The sequence below is a fragment of the Dreissena polymorpha genome, chromosome 1, assembly GCF_020536995.1.
Source record: "Dreissena polymorpha isolate Duluth1 chromosome 1, UMN_Dpol_1.0, whole genome shotgun sequence".
In the NCBI taxonomy this organism is placed as follows: domain Eukaryota; kingdom Metazoa; phylum Mollusca; class Bivalvia; order Myida; family Dreissenidae; genus Dreissena; species Dreissena polymorpha.
The window spans coordinates 210,478,976-210,497,103 of NC_068355.1; the positions used below are offsets into that span (position 1 = coordinate 210,478,976).

Here is an 18,128-nt window from a genome sequence, read left to right on the forward strand (position 1 = left end):
GCTCTTATATACGTTAGTGTCTGAATGTGTTTATCATTCGTTGCAGCAACATATGATACAATGATAAAACAATGGTCATTTACACATATCATCTTTTAATAAATGTACCATCCAAAACAAATATATGAAACAACAATAAATAAATAAATAAAACAAGACCGGATTATACATGTACATATAAATAAACTTGAAAAAGTAGCCATTACCTAATACTTGTATTTGTGTGATGCAAGTAAAATCAAGATAAAAAAAACAAAATTAAAAATGTAATTGTCTTTCCCACATGTGTATGTATTTTTGTATAATTTAGGCAAATTTTGAGAGAAAAGCATGCACGCCAAATTTAAAACCAATCAAAACAAAAATGCAAATGTACATGTGAACGAAAATAAGTAAATAACTAGCACTTTATGAACAACATGTTTGTTGAGTAATTATTATAAAAAGGCACTTTACAGACATAATAACAATACAAACTATTGTTTAATAACATTGAAATGTTGTTCTAAATCTCTCAACAATCATAATTACATTCTAAAATATCAAGCCAATATTTAGTATCTAATGACTTAGGACGAATGCATAAGTTGCATATATAAAAAGAACTGATGTAAATGAGCTTTTCATGAAAAATCATTGATTATACAAATATGTTACTACATGGGTGCATCTACGAGACAAAGGTAGATAATTATTGAATTTGCAGACAAGGTCAATAACAATTACATGTGTTCAATTTCATAAAATTGCTAATATGCATACAATTGTGAAAAGGGGAAACTTGAAACAAACACAATCAGAGCAACACAAAACACTGAAAATATGGAACAGATATGTTTGAATTTCCAATATATAATATTTAGGATGTTTCTAATATATATTGTTTTAAGGTAGAATCACAAAGAATTGCCACTTCTACTTTCAAAAGTTTTTATTAGCACCATCAAATTATTCTGAACATAAATGATACTGGCCATGCAACCAAAATCATCTAATACAAATGTGTGTATATATAAACATTTGTATTTCAATATCACTCAAACAATTAAGATGAGTAATACATTTGTTCAATTGTGTCAAAACAAGAGCACCACATAACGGGTGCCACGCTCGGCTACGGTGCAGTTTTGAATAAATGAAAGCTTGTCCAATTTTTTTTATTTTTTTAGAGGTCACAGTGAAATTGACCTTTGACCTAGTGACCCAAAAATGGGTGTGGCATGAAAAACTCATCAAGGTGCATCTACGTATGAAGTCTCAAAATTGTAGGTGGAAGCACTTTGATTTTAGAGCGAATGTTAAGGTTTATGTTAAAGTTTTATGTTAGAGGTCACAGTGACCTTGACCTTTGACCTAGTGACCCAAAAATGAGTGTGGTGTGTAGAACTCATCAAGGTGCATCTACATATGAAGTTTCAAAGTTTTAGGTGGAAGCACTTTGATTTTAGAGCCTATGTTAAAGTTTAATATTAGAGGTCACAGTGACCTTGACCTTTAACCTAGTGACCCAAAAATGGGTGTGGCGTGAAAAACTCATCAAGGTGCATCTACGTATGAAGTTTCAAAGTTGTAGGTGGACGCACTTTGATTTTAGAGCGAATGTTAAGGTTTATGTTAAAGTTTTATATTAGCGGTCACAGTGACCTTGACCTTTGACCTAGTGACCCAAAAATGGGTGTGGCGTGTAGAACTCATCAAGGTGCATCTACATATGAAGTTTCAAAGTTGTAGGTGAAAGCACTTTGATTTTAGAGCCAATGTTAAGGTTTTAGCACGACGCCTACGGGGGACGTCGGACGACGAGCTGGCTATGACAATACCTCGGGTTTTCTCCGAAAACACTGAGCTAAACATCATGTATATTCCTTAAAAAGATTGCCAAATGTAATAATTCACCTGAGACTTGGTGGAACTTTACTGCAATGAGTAGCGTTAGTGATGTTTTCATGACTATTTTAGGAAGTGGATGAGATATCATTAGAACAAAAAGAATATCATGGCCTTGATAACTCAATAATAAGAAAATAAAAGATACATTATATGAAAACTGGGATTAATGCATGTGCACAAAGTGTCCTTCCAGATTAGCCTGTGCATTTCGCACTTTTACAGATTTTTTTGTTAAAAGAAAATCTCTTTACAAATCCAGTCTAGGCCCTATAAAAAATTAAGCAAACGCTTCAACTTAATGAAATTTTCCATTCTTTAACATCCAAGGCATCTAACAAACGGACTTTGTGTTTTTTCCATAAATACCATAGGACACCTATAACCACACACACAAAACATTCAATGTAGAATCCATCAACAGCTATTACACAATGTCCAACAGCAGCTGAACATTCCTGAAACATAACAACGAATTATTTGAGCATTTTTGTGTTAATATGCCAGTGTTAACCCATTACCACTAAGATGCGAACTTTAACACGCTTGTAGTACCTTTGAAAATCAAAATTATTTAAGACCTTTCTTACTTTGTTATAGTTATAAAGGCTTCATTTATAACCATATGATACTGATAATTAGCATCAAACAGCATAAAACCTAAACAGACTCTGAGTTACTAGTAGAATGTTCTGGTATTATGCTGGTTGCATTGAATATAGCCATTTTCTGTTTACTTTTGATCAGGAAAGGTAAAACAGATTTTTCAGACATAAAAAAGCAGACAGTCCTTAAGATTTGCCTGGCTTCAAATGACACTTTGACAAGAGCAGTGTGTATTTATAACGCAATCACAGTAATTTCTACCTTTTGAAACCAAACAATTCTTTCTTCTACATTAATTACTTATAATGTCATACAATTTTGATGGTTATTAATGCATATTTTATCACAAATTATTTATTACAACAGAAATTTAGGGGTGCAATGGCATAGTTGATATGGTGTTTGTCTAGCAACCAGGAAGTCATGGGTTCGATCCCCAATGTGGGACCATTCTTTCCATCTCAACCAAAACACACCAACTACTGGTGCTACACAGGAAATAAACACAACAGCATTTCAATAAGCCTTTGTGCTTTGAATATCCAAACAATCAATACCTGAGCTCCAGATGCTGAGTCACAAGACCTAATCCCTGCCTGGTCACATGACTTCCACGTGAGTCCTCCAACTGCCCACAATGCAACAGTGGCAGGCCAACTATCACCTGCAAGACAAGCAGTGAAAGATGCCTTTGAAGTTTAAACACTGTTTATACAAACAGCAACAGAAAACAAAGCTGAAAACAAAGTAATTATTTGATAAAAACAAAAATACTGCTCAATACAAATATTACAACAATCTAGGGGAAAAGTAAGGACCTGATTTAAATTAACACAATATATAATATCTGAAGAATTGCTTTTAACCCTTTGCATGCTGGGAAATTTGTCGTTTGCTAAAATGTCGTCTGCTGAATTTCTAAAATTAGCATTTTCTTCGATTTTTTTCAAAGAATACTATCAGAATAGCAAACAGTTTGGATCCTGATGAGACGCCACGTTCTCATCTGGATCAAAACTGTTTGCAAAGGCCTTTAAAATTCGGTTCCTGCACTGAAAGGGTTAAGCCTCTGACTTGATGCAGGAGGCATAAAGTGAGGGTCATGTAGGTCCTTTCATCTCTGAAAGTTCCAGTTGATTTTACGTCTTTGTTCACCACCACCACCAGTTGTTACACTTTTTTTTATAACTTCACACTTTTTTTAACCATTTCCTATCCACCAATATCACCTGACCTCACTTTGCCTCTGACTTGGACCTACAGGTCAACTAAGTTTTGACTTTGTCATAATTCAAATAGGATACTGCTTAGTTAAGTTAATGTTACTTTTAGAACAAACACCACAAGAACACCACTTGCTATAAAGCCTGTAAGATACTGAAACAGCTGTTGCTTGAAAACATCATTCATCAACTTACATTTAATAAATTCATTTTTAAATGACAAAGGTTCAGTGAAACATTCCAATTGGTATGAGCAAAACTAACAAAATCAGACGCCATAAAGTTAAAAATTTTAATTTTACAATTTGTTATAATAGCCCTAAAACAGGTTAGGGCTTGTAAAAGAATTGAGGAATTACCACCCCTAGGCTATTGTGAATCCTGTATATCTTTTTTTTTCAATTCATAAAGAGGAGACCTGGAGATGATACAATTTTGTAAAAAGCTATCATCTTCTGGTGATCAAAATCTGTTTCAAAATCTACTGCTCATGCTCAATTGGTCATATGTTTGCTCAGGTAGGAATACCCCAAGTACACTTAAGTATAATTCCATGTACCCCGGGTTTGCAAAATAACTTGAGGTACTTTTAAATATATTGTCTGTATCCTGGGTACTTTGTAGTGGACTTTTAAGTAGTACCTGAGCCGACAATTTCTAATCAAAATCTACTTCTACACTCGCAGACTTACCCAGGTTGCTGATGGTGTTTAACAGAGTCATGTAGGTGCCTCCTATTACAGGGTCACTCACTTTGGCGTGGAATGCCATTTTGGCCACGAAAAAACTTGTGCAAAACACCTGTGAACAAAACATATAGATAAGCATGTTTTAACAAAAATGCACTAGACATTGAATGTTTATCAAAAGGAGTTTTTTGCAAATACCTTACTTTGTAAAATACCTGCAAAAACATGGTTAGGTAAATTTAATTTGTACAGAATTCCATCATGGCTATACAAATGGTCATGCAAAATACTTGCAAACCAACAATCATAATTTATAATCACATTCTACAAAGAAAAGTTTTTAAATTCATTACAAAGGAATTTTCAACAAATGCATTTTTTCTTTTTTTCCTTATCTTTGCATAAACTCTAATTTAATTTCAACCATTTCTTTTGTTTCAATTTAGTGTGCACACATTGCAAACAACAATTCAGGAAAAGAAATTTAACTGTGCGCGCACATTTTAAATTTAACTACCGTTACCAAAAATGTTTGAGTCTTGTTCTGGGAATATGGGGTTTAATGAATATGCGTAAAGTGTATTCCCAGATAATTAGGGACGACCCTTTCCACTTTTATTGTATTTTTTGTTAAAAAGTCTACACTCAGCTAAAATCTGTTGAGGCGGAAAGTGTCGTCCCTGATTAGCAAGTGCGGTCTACACAGGCTAATCTGAGAGGACAGTTTATGCACATGCATTAAAACCCCTGTTTACAAGAGCAAGGCTAGTATACAATGTACATGTATCAATACTTACTTCGTTGATACAATTCCATGCTAGCAGGAGTATGTAGAAATACATGGGCACATTTCCCTTCGCATCTATCACATTGAAAGCAAGATGGACTAGATAGGCCATGAACACTGTCATCGATAACCTTTCAGAGAATACAAACACATACACAGGGGTGGCGAAATCAAATGTCCGAGTTGCCCGATTCTTACATTTGCTTGTCTGGGCAACTGATTTTTTTCAATTAAGTTGTCCGTGGACAACCAGTCGGGTCGAGGAATACAAAAAAATACATTGTAATTAAGTTTTACAAAACCGAATGTTGACATGCGGTTACATTGTCAGTGCTATTTGCGAAGCAAATCAAGCTAGAATTCGGGCACTCTCCTGCGCGGTGATCTCCCTTATTCTATTTGAGACCGGGAGCATCCCCATTTTCAACATTCGGCCCGACTGTTAGACAGTGAACAGACTCGTTTGTTCGTCAATTCTGTATCTAAATATTGAACATTCGTCTTAAATTTTAAAATGCATTTATACCAAATGTTCGCTAAATTCTAGCATCAGTTTTTTCTCATGGTTTACTTCATACAAATTCGAGCATAGCCGGATAGTTAGGCTGCATATGGCAATGAATGTCTTTAAAATTCGGAAGTGTTTGTCGGATTACACATTTACTTATGCTCATTTGAGAATAAAACAAAACGTTTACAGTTGTGTGTAATTAATTCAACAAGTCTTTGTTAAAACGCTTGAAGCGATGAAAAAATGTTTTGACAATACTACGCATGAAATGCACAATTTCCACGATTATTACACCTGGTTGCCATCAACAGTTTTCTAAGTAACTCGCCACGATTTTATCGTGAAGGTGTACACCTTAAGGTTGATTAGAATGGTAGGTATACAAATAAATGAGTTTATATTTAAATAAAAATTAACGGACAAGTGTAGTTCAGCAACAGACAAGTTAAATTTCCGAAATGGTTGTCCATGGACAAGTATAGTTTTTTTAGATTTCGCCACCCCTGTAATACATGAGACTAAAAACAAACTGTTTACATGCTGCGAGTCTTTAAAAGTCACATTTTGAGCAACACATTTGCAAATATTCCTTTTTTAAGGTACCAATAAAAGGTGTTAAACATAAATATGATACTATTTTCCTCCTTAGCAATAACAGTCACAAAAATAAATAAATTGAAAGTTAATGAATTTTGAGCTTTTGCTGAGGATCAAGAAGTATTAAAATTGCAACATCATTTTGTAATTGTGATAAATAACTGAGAATTACAAACAGTCTCGGATCAAAAAACAACACATTACTGTAACAACACAGAAACAGTAACTCACACACTTTGATCTTGAATAGTGACCTTTATATTTTACAAAGAAGCATGGACAGTGATTTTTTTGCCAAATTGGGAAAAAAACAGTACCATACCAATTGGGAAAATTGAGCATGCACAATCCTAATATTGGGAAAATTTGTGTAGTGAAGTTTTTAGTTTGGAAATGGTGGGTCTTCTTTAATTGCTTGGTATGAATTGCACATACCGGTAACCAATTCCAATATTCATTTACATGTAGTTTGGATTGAAATGTTTAGTTTCAGTGTTCCTTTTATTTGTTTACTCACAGATAATGCACTTTTGGAACAAAATTGACATAATTTGCTTTCTTTTGTGGCAGCATACTTTGCCCAGTGTAAACAGACAAATTATATAAGCCAATGTTCCATGGCTGCATAATGCACCCAGTGTAAACAGACAAATTATATAAGCCAATGTGCCATGGCTGCATAATGCACCCAGTGTAAACAGACAAATTATATAAGCCAATGTTCCATGGTTGCATACTGCGCTCAGTGTAAATAGACAAATTATAAAAGCCAATGTGCAATAGCTGCATACTGCGCCCAGTGTAAACAGGAAACTTATAAAGCCAATGTGCCATGGCTGCATACTGCGCCCGGTGTAAACAGACAACTTATGTAAGCCAATGTGCCATGGCTGCATAGTGCGCCCAGTGTAAACAGACAACTTATATAAGCCAATGTGCCATGGCTGCATACAGCACCCAGTGTAAACAGACAAATTATATACCGGTAAGCCAATGTGCCATGGCTGCATAATGCGCCCAGTGTAAACAGACAACTTATGTAAACCAATGTTCCATGGCTGCATACTGCGCCCAGTGTAAACAGTCGCTGCATACCGCGCCCAGTGTAAACAGACAACCTATATCCCAGTGATCAGAGGGTAAATTTGAAAGTCGGTTGAAGATGATCTTATCATCAAAACAGACTCTACACCCAAACCTTCAACATTTTAAATTTTTTTCACATACTTGGGTAGAAATCCCTTCAAAAAGATGTCTAGAGGCCGGGGACCGGATGTCTTTCTTGCTATGACAAAGGGTAAAATGAGCTGGATGGGAACCAGTGGCACCGCATACAGGGCAATGGTTTCCTTGGAAATGCCAGCATCAATGAGTTTGAATCTGGCCACAGTGTCAGCAGCTTTGAAGCAGATCTGAGATACAGAAGTAATAAATCTTTAAAGCAATATCAATTACACAAGTTAAAAAGCTTTGAAGCAAATCTGTGATACAGAAGTTACAAAGCTTTGATACAAATCTGTGATAAAGAAGTTACAAGAATCAATGTGTCCATTGAAAGACAAAAAAAATAGAATGTTGTCTGTCTTGCCTAAAAGAATACCCATACCAATACCTGTCAAATTTCATCTTGACACCTTACTGGTACATTATGGCACACGTATGCCCTTGATAATATTTCAGCATTACTATTCAGAAAAAAGCAATAAATCTGCAATAAAGAAAGCAAGAGTTATGGTCTTTCTGCACTGATATCACCTCAGTAATATCTTTCTACCTATGAAATGTTAAGTAGATACCTTCTATTATTTGCAAGATATGCCTCAGACCTAATTAAAATGTTAAAGCAAAGGGCAAAAACTCTCAAAATATGGAAGCAATATTTACAACTCTTAAGCTTTGCACATCCTCTAAATAAAGTCTGTGAGACTTAGATCCATAATTTGTGAATCATCATAGCTATATTGTAGTTTCATCAATTATTTGCATGGATTTTGTTTGTGTAATTTCTACACCTATTCACATTTGTCAAGAGTGGTAACTGACACTGAAAGATAGATGCTGATACCATTGTTGTTACTTTTCCATGGCAGTGAAAAATATATAATCTTACATTTGAACTGATTTTGAATTGTATATCAACAATAAGTCTACATGAGGGCTTACTCTGACATTCACCAAATTAGCCAATGGCTACAAATAAGAAAATTTGGCTACACAAAATTTCATTTTGCTACAAGGCTTTCTACATTATCACCCATAAAATATTCAAAATAATAAGAATTAAGACATAAAAAGGTTAATTTGGCTAAAGAAAATTTTGAGCCACAGGGAGCCCTGTGTGCTTCACTGAAAAGAATATAACAATTATGGGTTTTCTGTATGAACAAAGATGACAAACCCTAAATTTTTAATTTCTTATAATCACACAGAGACTTTACCTTACATGTCATGAGTATTACACAGTATGAGATAACAGGTTTCAGTTTGATGACCCTATACAGCTGCTTGTAGGTTGTCACAATGCTCTGGTCAGGGTCAACCTCAGGGTCAGTCCTCTCTGATTTGAATATCCACACTAGGGACGTAGTGACGAAAAACACCAGGCCCCAGAAGTAAAGAAAACCTGGAAATATTCATAAAAGCTATGCTCTGAAAAAAGCAGGCTTAATGCATGTGTGTTAAGTGTCCTCCCTGATAAGCCTGTGCAGTCTGTGTGTGTAAATTGTCCTCCCTGATAAGCCTGTGCAGTCTGTGTGTGTAAATTGTCCTCCCTGATAAGCCTGTGCAGTCTGTGTGTGTAAATTGTCCTCCCTGATAAGCCTGTACAGTCTGTGTGTAAAGTGTTCTCCCTGATAAACCTGTACAGTCTGTGTGTAAAGTGTCCTCCCTGATAAGCCTGTACAGTCTGTGTGTGTAAAGTGTCCTCCCTGATAAGCCTGTACAGTCTGTAAAGTGTCCTCCCTGATAAGCCTGTACAGTCTGTAAAGTGTCCTCCCTGATAAACCTGTACAGTCTGTGTGTAAAGTGTCCTCCCTGATAAGCCTGTGCAGTCTGTGTGTAAAGTGTCCTCCCTGATAAGCCTGTACAGTCTGTAAAGTGTCCTCCCTGATAAACCTGTACAGTCTGTGTGTAAAGTGTCCTCCCTGATAAGCCTGTGCAGTCTGTAAATTGTCCTCCCTGATAAGCCTGTACAGTCTGTAAAGTGTCCTCCCTGATAAGCCTGTGCAGTCTGTAAAGTGTCCTCCCTGATAAGCCTGTGCAGTCTGTAAAGTGTCCTCCCTGATAAGCCTGTACAGTCTGTGTGTAAAGTGTCCTCCCTGATAAGCCTGTGCAGTCTGTGTGTAAAGTGTCCTCCCTGATAAGCCTGTGCAGTCTGTGTGTGTAAAGTGTCCTCCCTGATAAGCCTGTACAGTCTGTAAAGTGTCCTCCCTGATAAGCCTGTACAGTCTGTAAAGTGTCCTCCCTGATAAGCCTGTGCAGTCTGTGTGTAAAGTGTCCTCCCTGATAAGCCTGTACAGTCTGTAAAGTGTCCTCCCTGATAAGCCTGTGCAGTCTGTGTGTGTAAAGTGTCCTCCCTGATAAGCCTGTGCAGTCTGTAAATTGTCCTCCCTGATAAGCCTGTACAGTCTGTAAAGTGTCCTCCCTGATAAGCCTGTACAGTCTGTAAAGTGTCCTCCCTGATAAGCCTGTACAGTCTGTAAAGTGTCCTCCCTGATAAGCCTGTACAGTCTGTGTGTAAAGTGTCCTCCCTGATAAGCCTGTACAGTCTGTGTGTAAAGTGTCCTCCCTGATAAGCCTGTACAGTCTGTGTGTAAAGTGTCCTCCCTGATAAGCCTGTGCAGTCTGTGTGTGTAAAGTGTTCTCCCTGATAAGCCTGTACAGTCTGTGTGTAAAGTGTCCTCCCTGATAAGCCTGTACAGTCTGTAAAGTGTCCTCCCTGATAAGCCTGTGCAGTCTGTAAAGTGTCCTCCCTGATAAGCCTGTGCAGTCTGTAAAGTGTCCTCCCTGATAAGCCTGTACAGTCTGTGTGTAAAGTGTCCTCCCTGATAAGCCTGTGCAGTCTGTGTGTGTAAAGTGTCCTCCCTGATAAGCCTGTGCAGTCTGTAAAGTGTCCTCCCTGATAAGCCTGTGCAGTCTGTGTGTAAAGTGTCCTCCCTGATAAGCCTGTGCAGTCTGTGTGTAAAGTGTCCTCCCTGATAAGCCTGTGCAGTCTGTGTGTAAAGTGTCCTCCCTGATAAGCCTGTGCAGTCTGTGTGTAAAGTGTCCTCCCTGATAAGCCTGTACAGTCTGTAAAGTGTCCTCCCTGATAAGCCTGTACAGTCTGTGTGTGTAAAGTGTCCTCCCTGATAAACCTGTGCAGTCTGTGTGTAAAGTGTCCTCCCTGATAAGCCTGTACAGTCTGTAAAGTGTCCTCCCTGATAAGCCTGTACAGTCTGTGTGTTAAGTGTCCTCCCTGATAAGCCTGTGCAGTCTGTGTGTAAAGTGTCCTCCCTGATAAGCCTGTGCAGTCTGTGTGTAAAGTGTCCTCCCTGATAAGCCTGTGCAGTCTGTGTGTAAAGTGTCCTCCCTGATAAGCCTGTACAGTCTGTAAAGTGTCCTCCCTGATAAGCCTGTGCAGTCTGTGTGTGTAAAGTGTCCTCCCTGATAAGCCTGTGCAGTCTGTAAAGTGTCCTCCCTGATAAGCCTGTACAGTCTGTAAAGTGTCCTCCCTGATAAACCTGTACAGTCTGTGTGTAAAGTGTCCTCCCTGATAAGCCTGTACAGTCTGTAAAGTGTCCTCCCTGATAAACCTGTACAGTCTGTGTGTAAAGTGTCCTCCCTGATAAACCTGTACAGTCTGTGTGTAAATTGTCCTCCCTGATAAGCCTGTACAGTCTGTAAAGTGTCCTCCCTGATAAGCCTGTGCAGTCTGTGTGTAAAGTGTCCTCCCTGATAAGCCTGTACAGTCTGTAAAGTGTCCTCCCTGATAAGCCTGTGCAGTCTGTGTGTGTAAAGTGTCCTCCCTGATAAGCCTGTACAGTCTGTAAAGTGTCCTCCCTGATAAGCCTGTGCAGTCTGTGTGTAAAGTGTCCTCCCTGATAAGCCTGTGCAGTCTGTGTGTAAAGTGTCCTCCCTGATAAGCCTGTACAGTCTGTGTGTAAAGTGTCCTCCCTGATAAGCCTGTGCAGTCTGTGTGTAAAGTGTCCTCCCTGATAAGCCTGTACAGTCTGTGTGTAAAGTGTCCTCCCTGATAAGCCTGTACAGTCTGTGTGTAAAGTGTCCTCCCTGATAAACCTGTACAGTCTGTGTGTAAAGTGTCCTCCCTGATAAGCCTGTACAGTCTGTAAAGTGTCCTCCCTGATAAGCCTGTACAGTCTGTGTGTAAAGTGTCCTCCCTGATAAGCCTGTACAGTCTGTAAATTGTCCTCCCTGATAAACCTGTACAGTCTGTGTGTAAAGTGTCCTCCCTGATAAGCCTGTACAGTCTGTAAAGTGTCCTCCCTGATAAGCCTGTACAGTCTGTAAAGTGTCCTCCCTGATAAGCCTGTGCAGTCTGTAAAGTGTCCTCCCTGATAAGCCTGTGCAGTCTGTAAATTGTCCTCCCTGATAAGCCTGTGCAGTCTGTGTGTAAAGTGTCCTCCCTGATAAGCCTGTACAGTCTGTGTGTGTAAAGTGTCCTCCCTGATAAGCCTGTGCAGTCTGTAAAGTGTCCTCCCTGATAAGCCTGTGCAGTCTGTGTGTGTAAAGTGTCCTCCCTGATAAGCCTGTACAGTCTGTAAAGTGTCCTCCCTGATAAGCCTGTGCAGTCTGTAAAGTGTCCTCCCTGATAAGCCTGTGCAGTCTGTAAAGTGTCCTCCCTGATAAGCCTGTGCAGTCTGTAAAGTGTCCTCCCTGATAAGCCTGTGCAGTCTGTAAATTGTCCTCCCTGATAAGCCTGTGCAGTCTGTAAATTGTCCTCCCTGATAAGCCTGTACAGTCTGTAAAGTGGCCTCCCTGATAAGCCTGTACAGTCTGTAAAGTGTCCTCCCTGATAAGCCTGTACAGTCTGTAAAGTGTCCTCCCTGATAAGCCTGTACAGTCTGTGTGTGTAAAGTGTCCTCCCTGATAAGCCTGTACAGTCTGTGTGTGTAAATTGTCCTCCCTGATAAGCCTGTACAGTCTGTGTGTAAAGTGTCCTCCCTGATAAGCCTGTACAGTCTGTAAAGTGTCCTCCCTGATAAGCCTGTACAGTCTGTAAAGTGTCCTCCCTGATAAGCCTGTGCAGTCTGTGTGTAAAGTGTCCTCCCTGATAAGCCTGTGCAGTCTGTGTGTAAAGTGTCCTCCCTGATAAGCCTGTGCAGTCTGTAAAGTGTCCTCCCTGATAAGCCTGTACAGTCTGTGTGTGTAAAGTGTCCTCCCTGATAAGCCTGTACAGTCTGTAAAGTGTCCTCCCTGATAAGCCTGTGCAGTCTGTGTGTAAAGTGTCCTCCCTGATAAGCCTGTGCAGTCTGCACAAACTTATCAGGGACAACATTTTTGGCTTTTATGGAGTTTTTTGCTTAAATGAAGTCTCTTTAAAACAAAAGTCCGGTTCAAGCGGAAAGTGTCTTCTCTTTCTTGATAACTCGGATATTTTTTCACCATTTGGGAATGGGGCCGGGGCCCTTTGGATTGGGAAAAATCACGACATACTAAAATTTCAACTAAAAGAGCTCGATGTGACTTAATTGGGAATGTTTAGGTCCCATCTGGGAAAAACACATACTTTTTTTGATTAGAAATGGGGCAAAACACCGGCCCCGAACTCGAAAGAAAAATTAACTGCCCCATCATGCGAAAAATAAGTCTTATGCTCCAGGATCTCTGCTAAAAGTGGTAAAATAGACAGGAATGATGTAAAATGAAAGAAACAGCATTTAGGCTCTATCATTTTTTGACAATGCAATTTGTGTAATCACAATATAAAGTGGGTAATTTAGAGAGGGGTGTTGTAAAACAACAGAAACAACATTCAGCATATATCATTTTGGACAACAATAATTTATACTCCTGACAATATGTTTCAAAAGAGCTGTTTATAATACCCCCACACATTAAAAGAAAAACAAGAGATGTGTTTGTCAGAAACACAATGCACCCTACTGTGCCGCTTTGAATTTTTGTTGCTGATTATATCCTTTAAAAAAATATTACTTCCCTTGTGAAAATTATCTGAACCTGAAAAATGATAAATATAAATCATCTCCCTTTAAAGCTTGTTACTTCCCTTGGACTTTTTTTAACTTTGACCTTGAAGTATGACCTTGAACTTTCACCATTCAAAATGTGCAGCTCCATGAGATACACATGCATGCCAAATATCAAGTTGCTATCTTCAATATTGCAAAAGTTATGGCCAGTGTTAAAGTTTTCGGACGGATGGACGGACGGACGGATGGACGGACAGTTCAACTGCCATATGCCACCCTACTGGGGGCATAACAACAGACAATTAAAATACAACTTTTAAATTCGGGGGAAGCGACAATAATTTTGATTAATGTTGCTTACCTGAAAATGTGATTATCCCGACATTGGAAGGTTGACTTCGGATGTACTTGTTACAAAAGTCTGCAGACTCGAGCACCAGAAGAACTACATTACCAAGGAAGTAGCCGGCAGTCTGCCCAACAGCATTACAGGTGCTGGCCCAGCCTACATTGTGTCTACAAATGAAAGTGTTATTAACCCTTACCCAATCAGGAGAAAAGTGAAAGTGGCTATATATGCAACAAGAATAGAACTGTTCAGCCTTTCCGCTATTTGCTGCTCATCAGTATCTCAGGGTTGGACATGAAACCTTTAAATGTGCAAGTGACATAATGAATATGGTTACGTCTATTGACTGGGAGGTCACGGGTTTGATCCCCATTGTGGGAGCGTTCTTCAAATCTCCCATAAAGACACCAAGTACCAGTTCTTAACAGAAAATGGACTGGAGAGCATTTCAAAAAGCCTTAAGCTTTTCACGCAATCGTGCTTAAATGAATAAGTTTAAACTAACTAATCCTTTAAACCGTGAATCTATTTATAAAGGTGTTGAATTTAATAATTAAATATGATTTTCTAAGGAATACACATCAAAATGCATTTCTGAACAGGAAAGTGTTAATAAAATTGTACCCAAGCCTGCACTGCAGTGGTTTTTTGAATCATTTTGGGAATGGGGCCGGGTTGCTTTTGAATTGGAAAAATTTGCTGCGTTTTGATGATGATGGCTTACCTTTGAAGCATGCTAATGGCCCAGCCATCTACTGATATGTCTTGAGTAGCTGCAAGAAAATTTAGTACAAAGAACACCACAAACAGCGTATTCAGATCCATGGTTCCTGAGCCCACTTTCCCATTGTCATTTCCAAGGATGTTGTCAATTCTTGTTGATAGATAGATCAAGAAAATCCCGATAAGATACTGGGTTGGAACCATCCACGTTTTCCTTCGTCCGAATCGCGGAAAGTATAAAGAATCCACTATGGGTGCCCATATCAATTTTAGACTGAATGGCCAGTCAATGAAACTGAATTTGGCCTGTTCTTCGTAACTGACTTTTCTGCTCTGCAAGATCAATGGAATGCTCCCACTAAGACCGAGTGGGACGCCTTGAAGCATGTAAAGGATTGTAAGGAGTATTATGTTGCCAATGTCACCCTTCAAACCTTTGTGTCTAGGGGCTGGAGGGGTTTCTGAGTCATGCTCGTATTTGTTCAGTACCACATATTCTATATTACTGAATTCACTTTTCTTTATCTGACACGTCATTCTCCCCCAATGTATCTGCTATTGGCTAACTGCTTGTCTAATGAACATGTACAATATCCTTTGGAACTGTACGTCTGAAAATGGAAAAACAATGATACAATTTTTATTATATAGGCTTCAAGCCATTGATGAAATAAATAAAAGCTTAATATTTTAATTAAGAAACAATATGTGTTGCACAGAAAAGGAAGTATTTATCATTCTGTAAAGTGTACCATGGAAGAAAGCATTTCAGACATGTCATGAAAGAAATGATTGTATATATACAGTTATACAGAGAGCCAGACACATTCAATCCAGACATGTTTATCAAATGCTGACAAAATGTATTTTTTCAACATTTTTGGAAACCTTTTATTGGGAATTTTTAGCTCCTATTAGGGAAAAATATATACTTTTTCCACTGGGAATGGGGTCAATTACCAGGCCAGATTTTGAATGAAAATAATCACTGATGCATACCGCCCCCCGGTATGCCATCCATACATATGCCACATCTTACACACATGCCCTTCTATACATACGCCATGAAAGACATTGACCAGGTTTCCCAATAAAGCCATTCTTTATATTTTCACAGTTTGATAAATGATGCAATTACAAAAAATACACTTAAGTCATTCAATTGCTAACAAAAGGGTCCAATTATTAATTATTTCCATCGCATCATTACATATAAAATAACACCCCATCTGATTTATTTTGATGTAACAAATTTTTTCATGGACAGATTTACTGAATTTCCCGTTGCATATCTGATATCAATGCTGTGAAGAAATGCAAGAAGAGAGGGTGAGGGGACATGTGTGCACCAAGTTGATCACCTTTCACAGACACAGCAACACTTGGTGCCCCTTTATATCTGATCATTATTGCTAACAGTATGCAATCACAGTGGGACATTAAAGCAATTTAAAGGTGAAAGATGGCAAAGAAGTGAGGGAACTAAGAGATAACTGGTTTGAAATCATTAGCAAGTAGATCTTTATCATCAATTCATAAATCGGCTTTAGGAATATAGGATGACATTTGAGGAACTATACCGTAATTACTCGATGTTTTCGGACACTTAAAAATAATAAATTTTTTTGTCTACGAAAACTTAGATACGAAAAAATTCACAAAATACAGGTGTCCAAAAACTTAGAGTTGAAAATTGAAGTGTCAGAAAATAGCTTCAATTGTATCAACGACTACCGGTAATAGCACGCGCTTGTAAAATACCATGCAAAATAGTATGAATTACAGTTATATATGTTTGCACTGCATTTTAAATAATTTTAAATGCTTAATTTATTTGAAAGAAAGTTACTACAATGTTGTACTTTGATCAACGAGTTCAAAGATGAGCATGTGATGTACCGATACTTGCTAGAATGAACCTGTAATGAACGCAATAAAAAAAGCAAACTATGAGTTCTTTATTAGATCATTTCCGATAGTTGTTGTCTAACACCTCCATTGTTCGTAAAACTTGCACTTTGAAGCGTTTAGTATTTGTCACAGTTATTTTACTGAGAACGGGTAGTACCATTGCGGTAGATAATAGAACTGTTAATTGGTACTACCCCTGGTAATTGTCATAACGCTTATGCTATCGGGCGAAACCATTGTTTAATACCAATATACAAGGTTATTTACCAAAAACGCAAATGTAATGGTCTGTTGCCCCCAGGCATGCACCTGCCATGTTTTATGATGTTAATCTGGTTGTAAAACCCCATGATAGAAGTGTCATTAGATATTGAAAACAGGACCGAAATTTGGTAAAAAAGCGTAGTAAAATATACTTCTGAAAACTTAGAGGCATTAATTATGGACGAAAACTCGTTTGTCCGAAATTTAAAAGTCACGAAAAATAATTATTTTTGCTAAAAAAGGGGGTGTCCCAAAACTTTGAGTGTCCGAAAACATAGAGTAATTACGGTAATCATAGTTTTGCTATTGATATTTTGTAGTATGACAGAAAAATCATTTAACACTTTGCTACATGAAATCAGCATTAACTTGTCCAACATACAATTTAGATTGGAATCTATTTTAAATATAAATTGAGTATGTAAAAGACAACACTTCTGGATTTCACTAGATGGTGGAGAGTATGCAATTTGACACTATTCAGGGGGTTTTCTGCTAAGTAAAAAAGGCTGTAAAACGGACCCGATCCCAAAGCAAACGGACCCGATCCCAAACCGAAATTAAAACAAAAAATCCCAATTAAAAAAAAAAAATATATATTTTTTTTTGAAAAAAGTGTCTTATGACTTATGATTGTTAGACTCTATATCTCAATTATATTTTTTAAACAACCTACACAATATATAACCATAATTTATAAGATTTTTATCCCAAATGGCCAGGAAAAGACCTGTTGTGTCAATATTTTTTGATAAAAATTCCCATATTGGTCCTTTTTGTTGATAAAAAAGTCGCCATATTTGCCTCTTTTATTGATTAAAAAAATCCCAATTTGACCAGACTCCTTTTCCCAAAATGGCTGGAAAACCCCCTGCTATTGATGTTTGAATACACTGTCTTTGAAAATGTCTTTTGGTGAAGAGTTCATAATGCCATCATTAGTTTATTCCAGTCAGGCGCATAACTTTTAAACATGATTGTTTTTGCTGGAATTGTTTGAAAGCACTGGGATTTATTGTTCACAAGGTTAATGTGTTTTTATGGATATAGTCTTCGTATTGCTTCGCCCAAATGGATCTTCATTTGGAGTTGTGCATGTTGTTGCCATTAATGTTCATTTATAATATAATATAAAATGCTGTTATTTAAATAAAATTGGAATACTGAAACTAAGGTAAAGTTTTTGAGATAGTTAAATAAATTAAATACAGTCAATATCCAAAAAAACGCTATCCGAAAAACTGCTCACTCCGAACTAAGAAATAACAATTCATTTAGAAGACAATACATACCACACAGACTGGTATTTAAAAAAAAGAATGTAGGAAACCCCTTTTACTGCTAAAAATCCAGAAGACAAATGCCAAATGTCGACGTTAAATCGATATGGTTGACGCTGCATATGTGTGATTATTTACTTCCGGTCAGGTTGT

At 37.7% G+C, this 18,128-nt stretch overlaps 1 protein-coding gene across 3 annotated transcripts; it reads right to left on the reverse strand.

Annotated features, from left to right (window-relative positions):
- Window positions 1-164: 164 nt before the first annotated feature.
- On the reverse strand, window positions 165-18,124 carry LOC127864851 (acetyl-coenzyme A transporter 1-like). Of its 3 annotated transcripts, XR_008042311.1 has the most exons (10): window positions 18,035-18,124; window positions 14,522-15,131; window positions 13,810-13,964; window positions 8,739-8,923; window positions 7,528-7,712; window positions 5,203-5,323; window positions 4,409-4,517; window positions 3,051-3,157; window positions 1,500-2,345; window positions 165-1,195 (listed from the first exon to the last, which is right to left on the reverse strand). XR_008042311.1 is itself a non-coding variant. In XM_052404750.1 (9 exons), the coding sequence occupies exons 2-9, from the start codon at window positions 15,055-15,057 to the stop codon at window positions 2,181-2,183; spliced, it is 1,563 nt and encodes a 520-aa protein (XP_052260710.1). In that variant the 5' UTR covers window positions 15,058-15,131; window positions 18,035-18,124; the 3' UTR covers window positions 1,317-2,180. The 3 variants fall into 3 exon arrangements, 2 of the variants coding, with proteins under 2 accessions (XP_052260710.1, XP_052260711.1); XM_052404750.1 differs by lacking the exon at window positions 165-1,195 and having other exon boundaries at window positions 1,317-2,345; XM_052404751.1 differs by lacking the exon at window positions 165-1,195 and having other exon boundaries at window positions 1,317-2,345; window positions 17,988-18,124.
- Window positions 18,125-18,128: the final 4 nt, after the last annotated feature.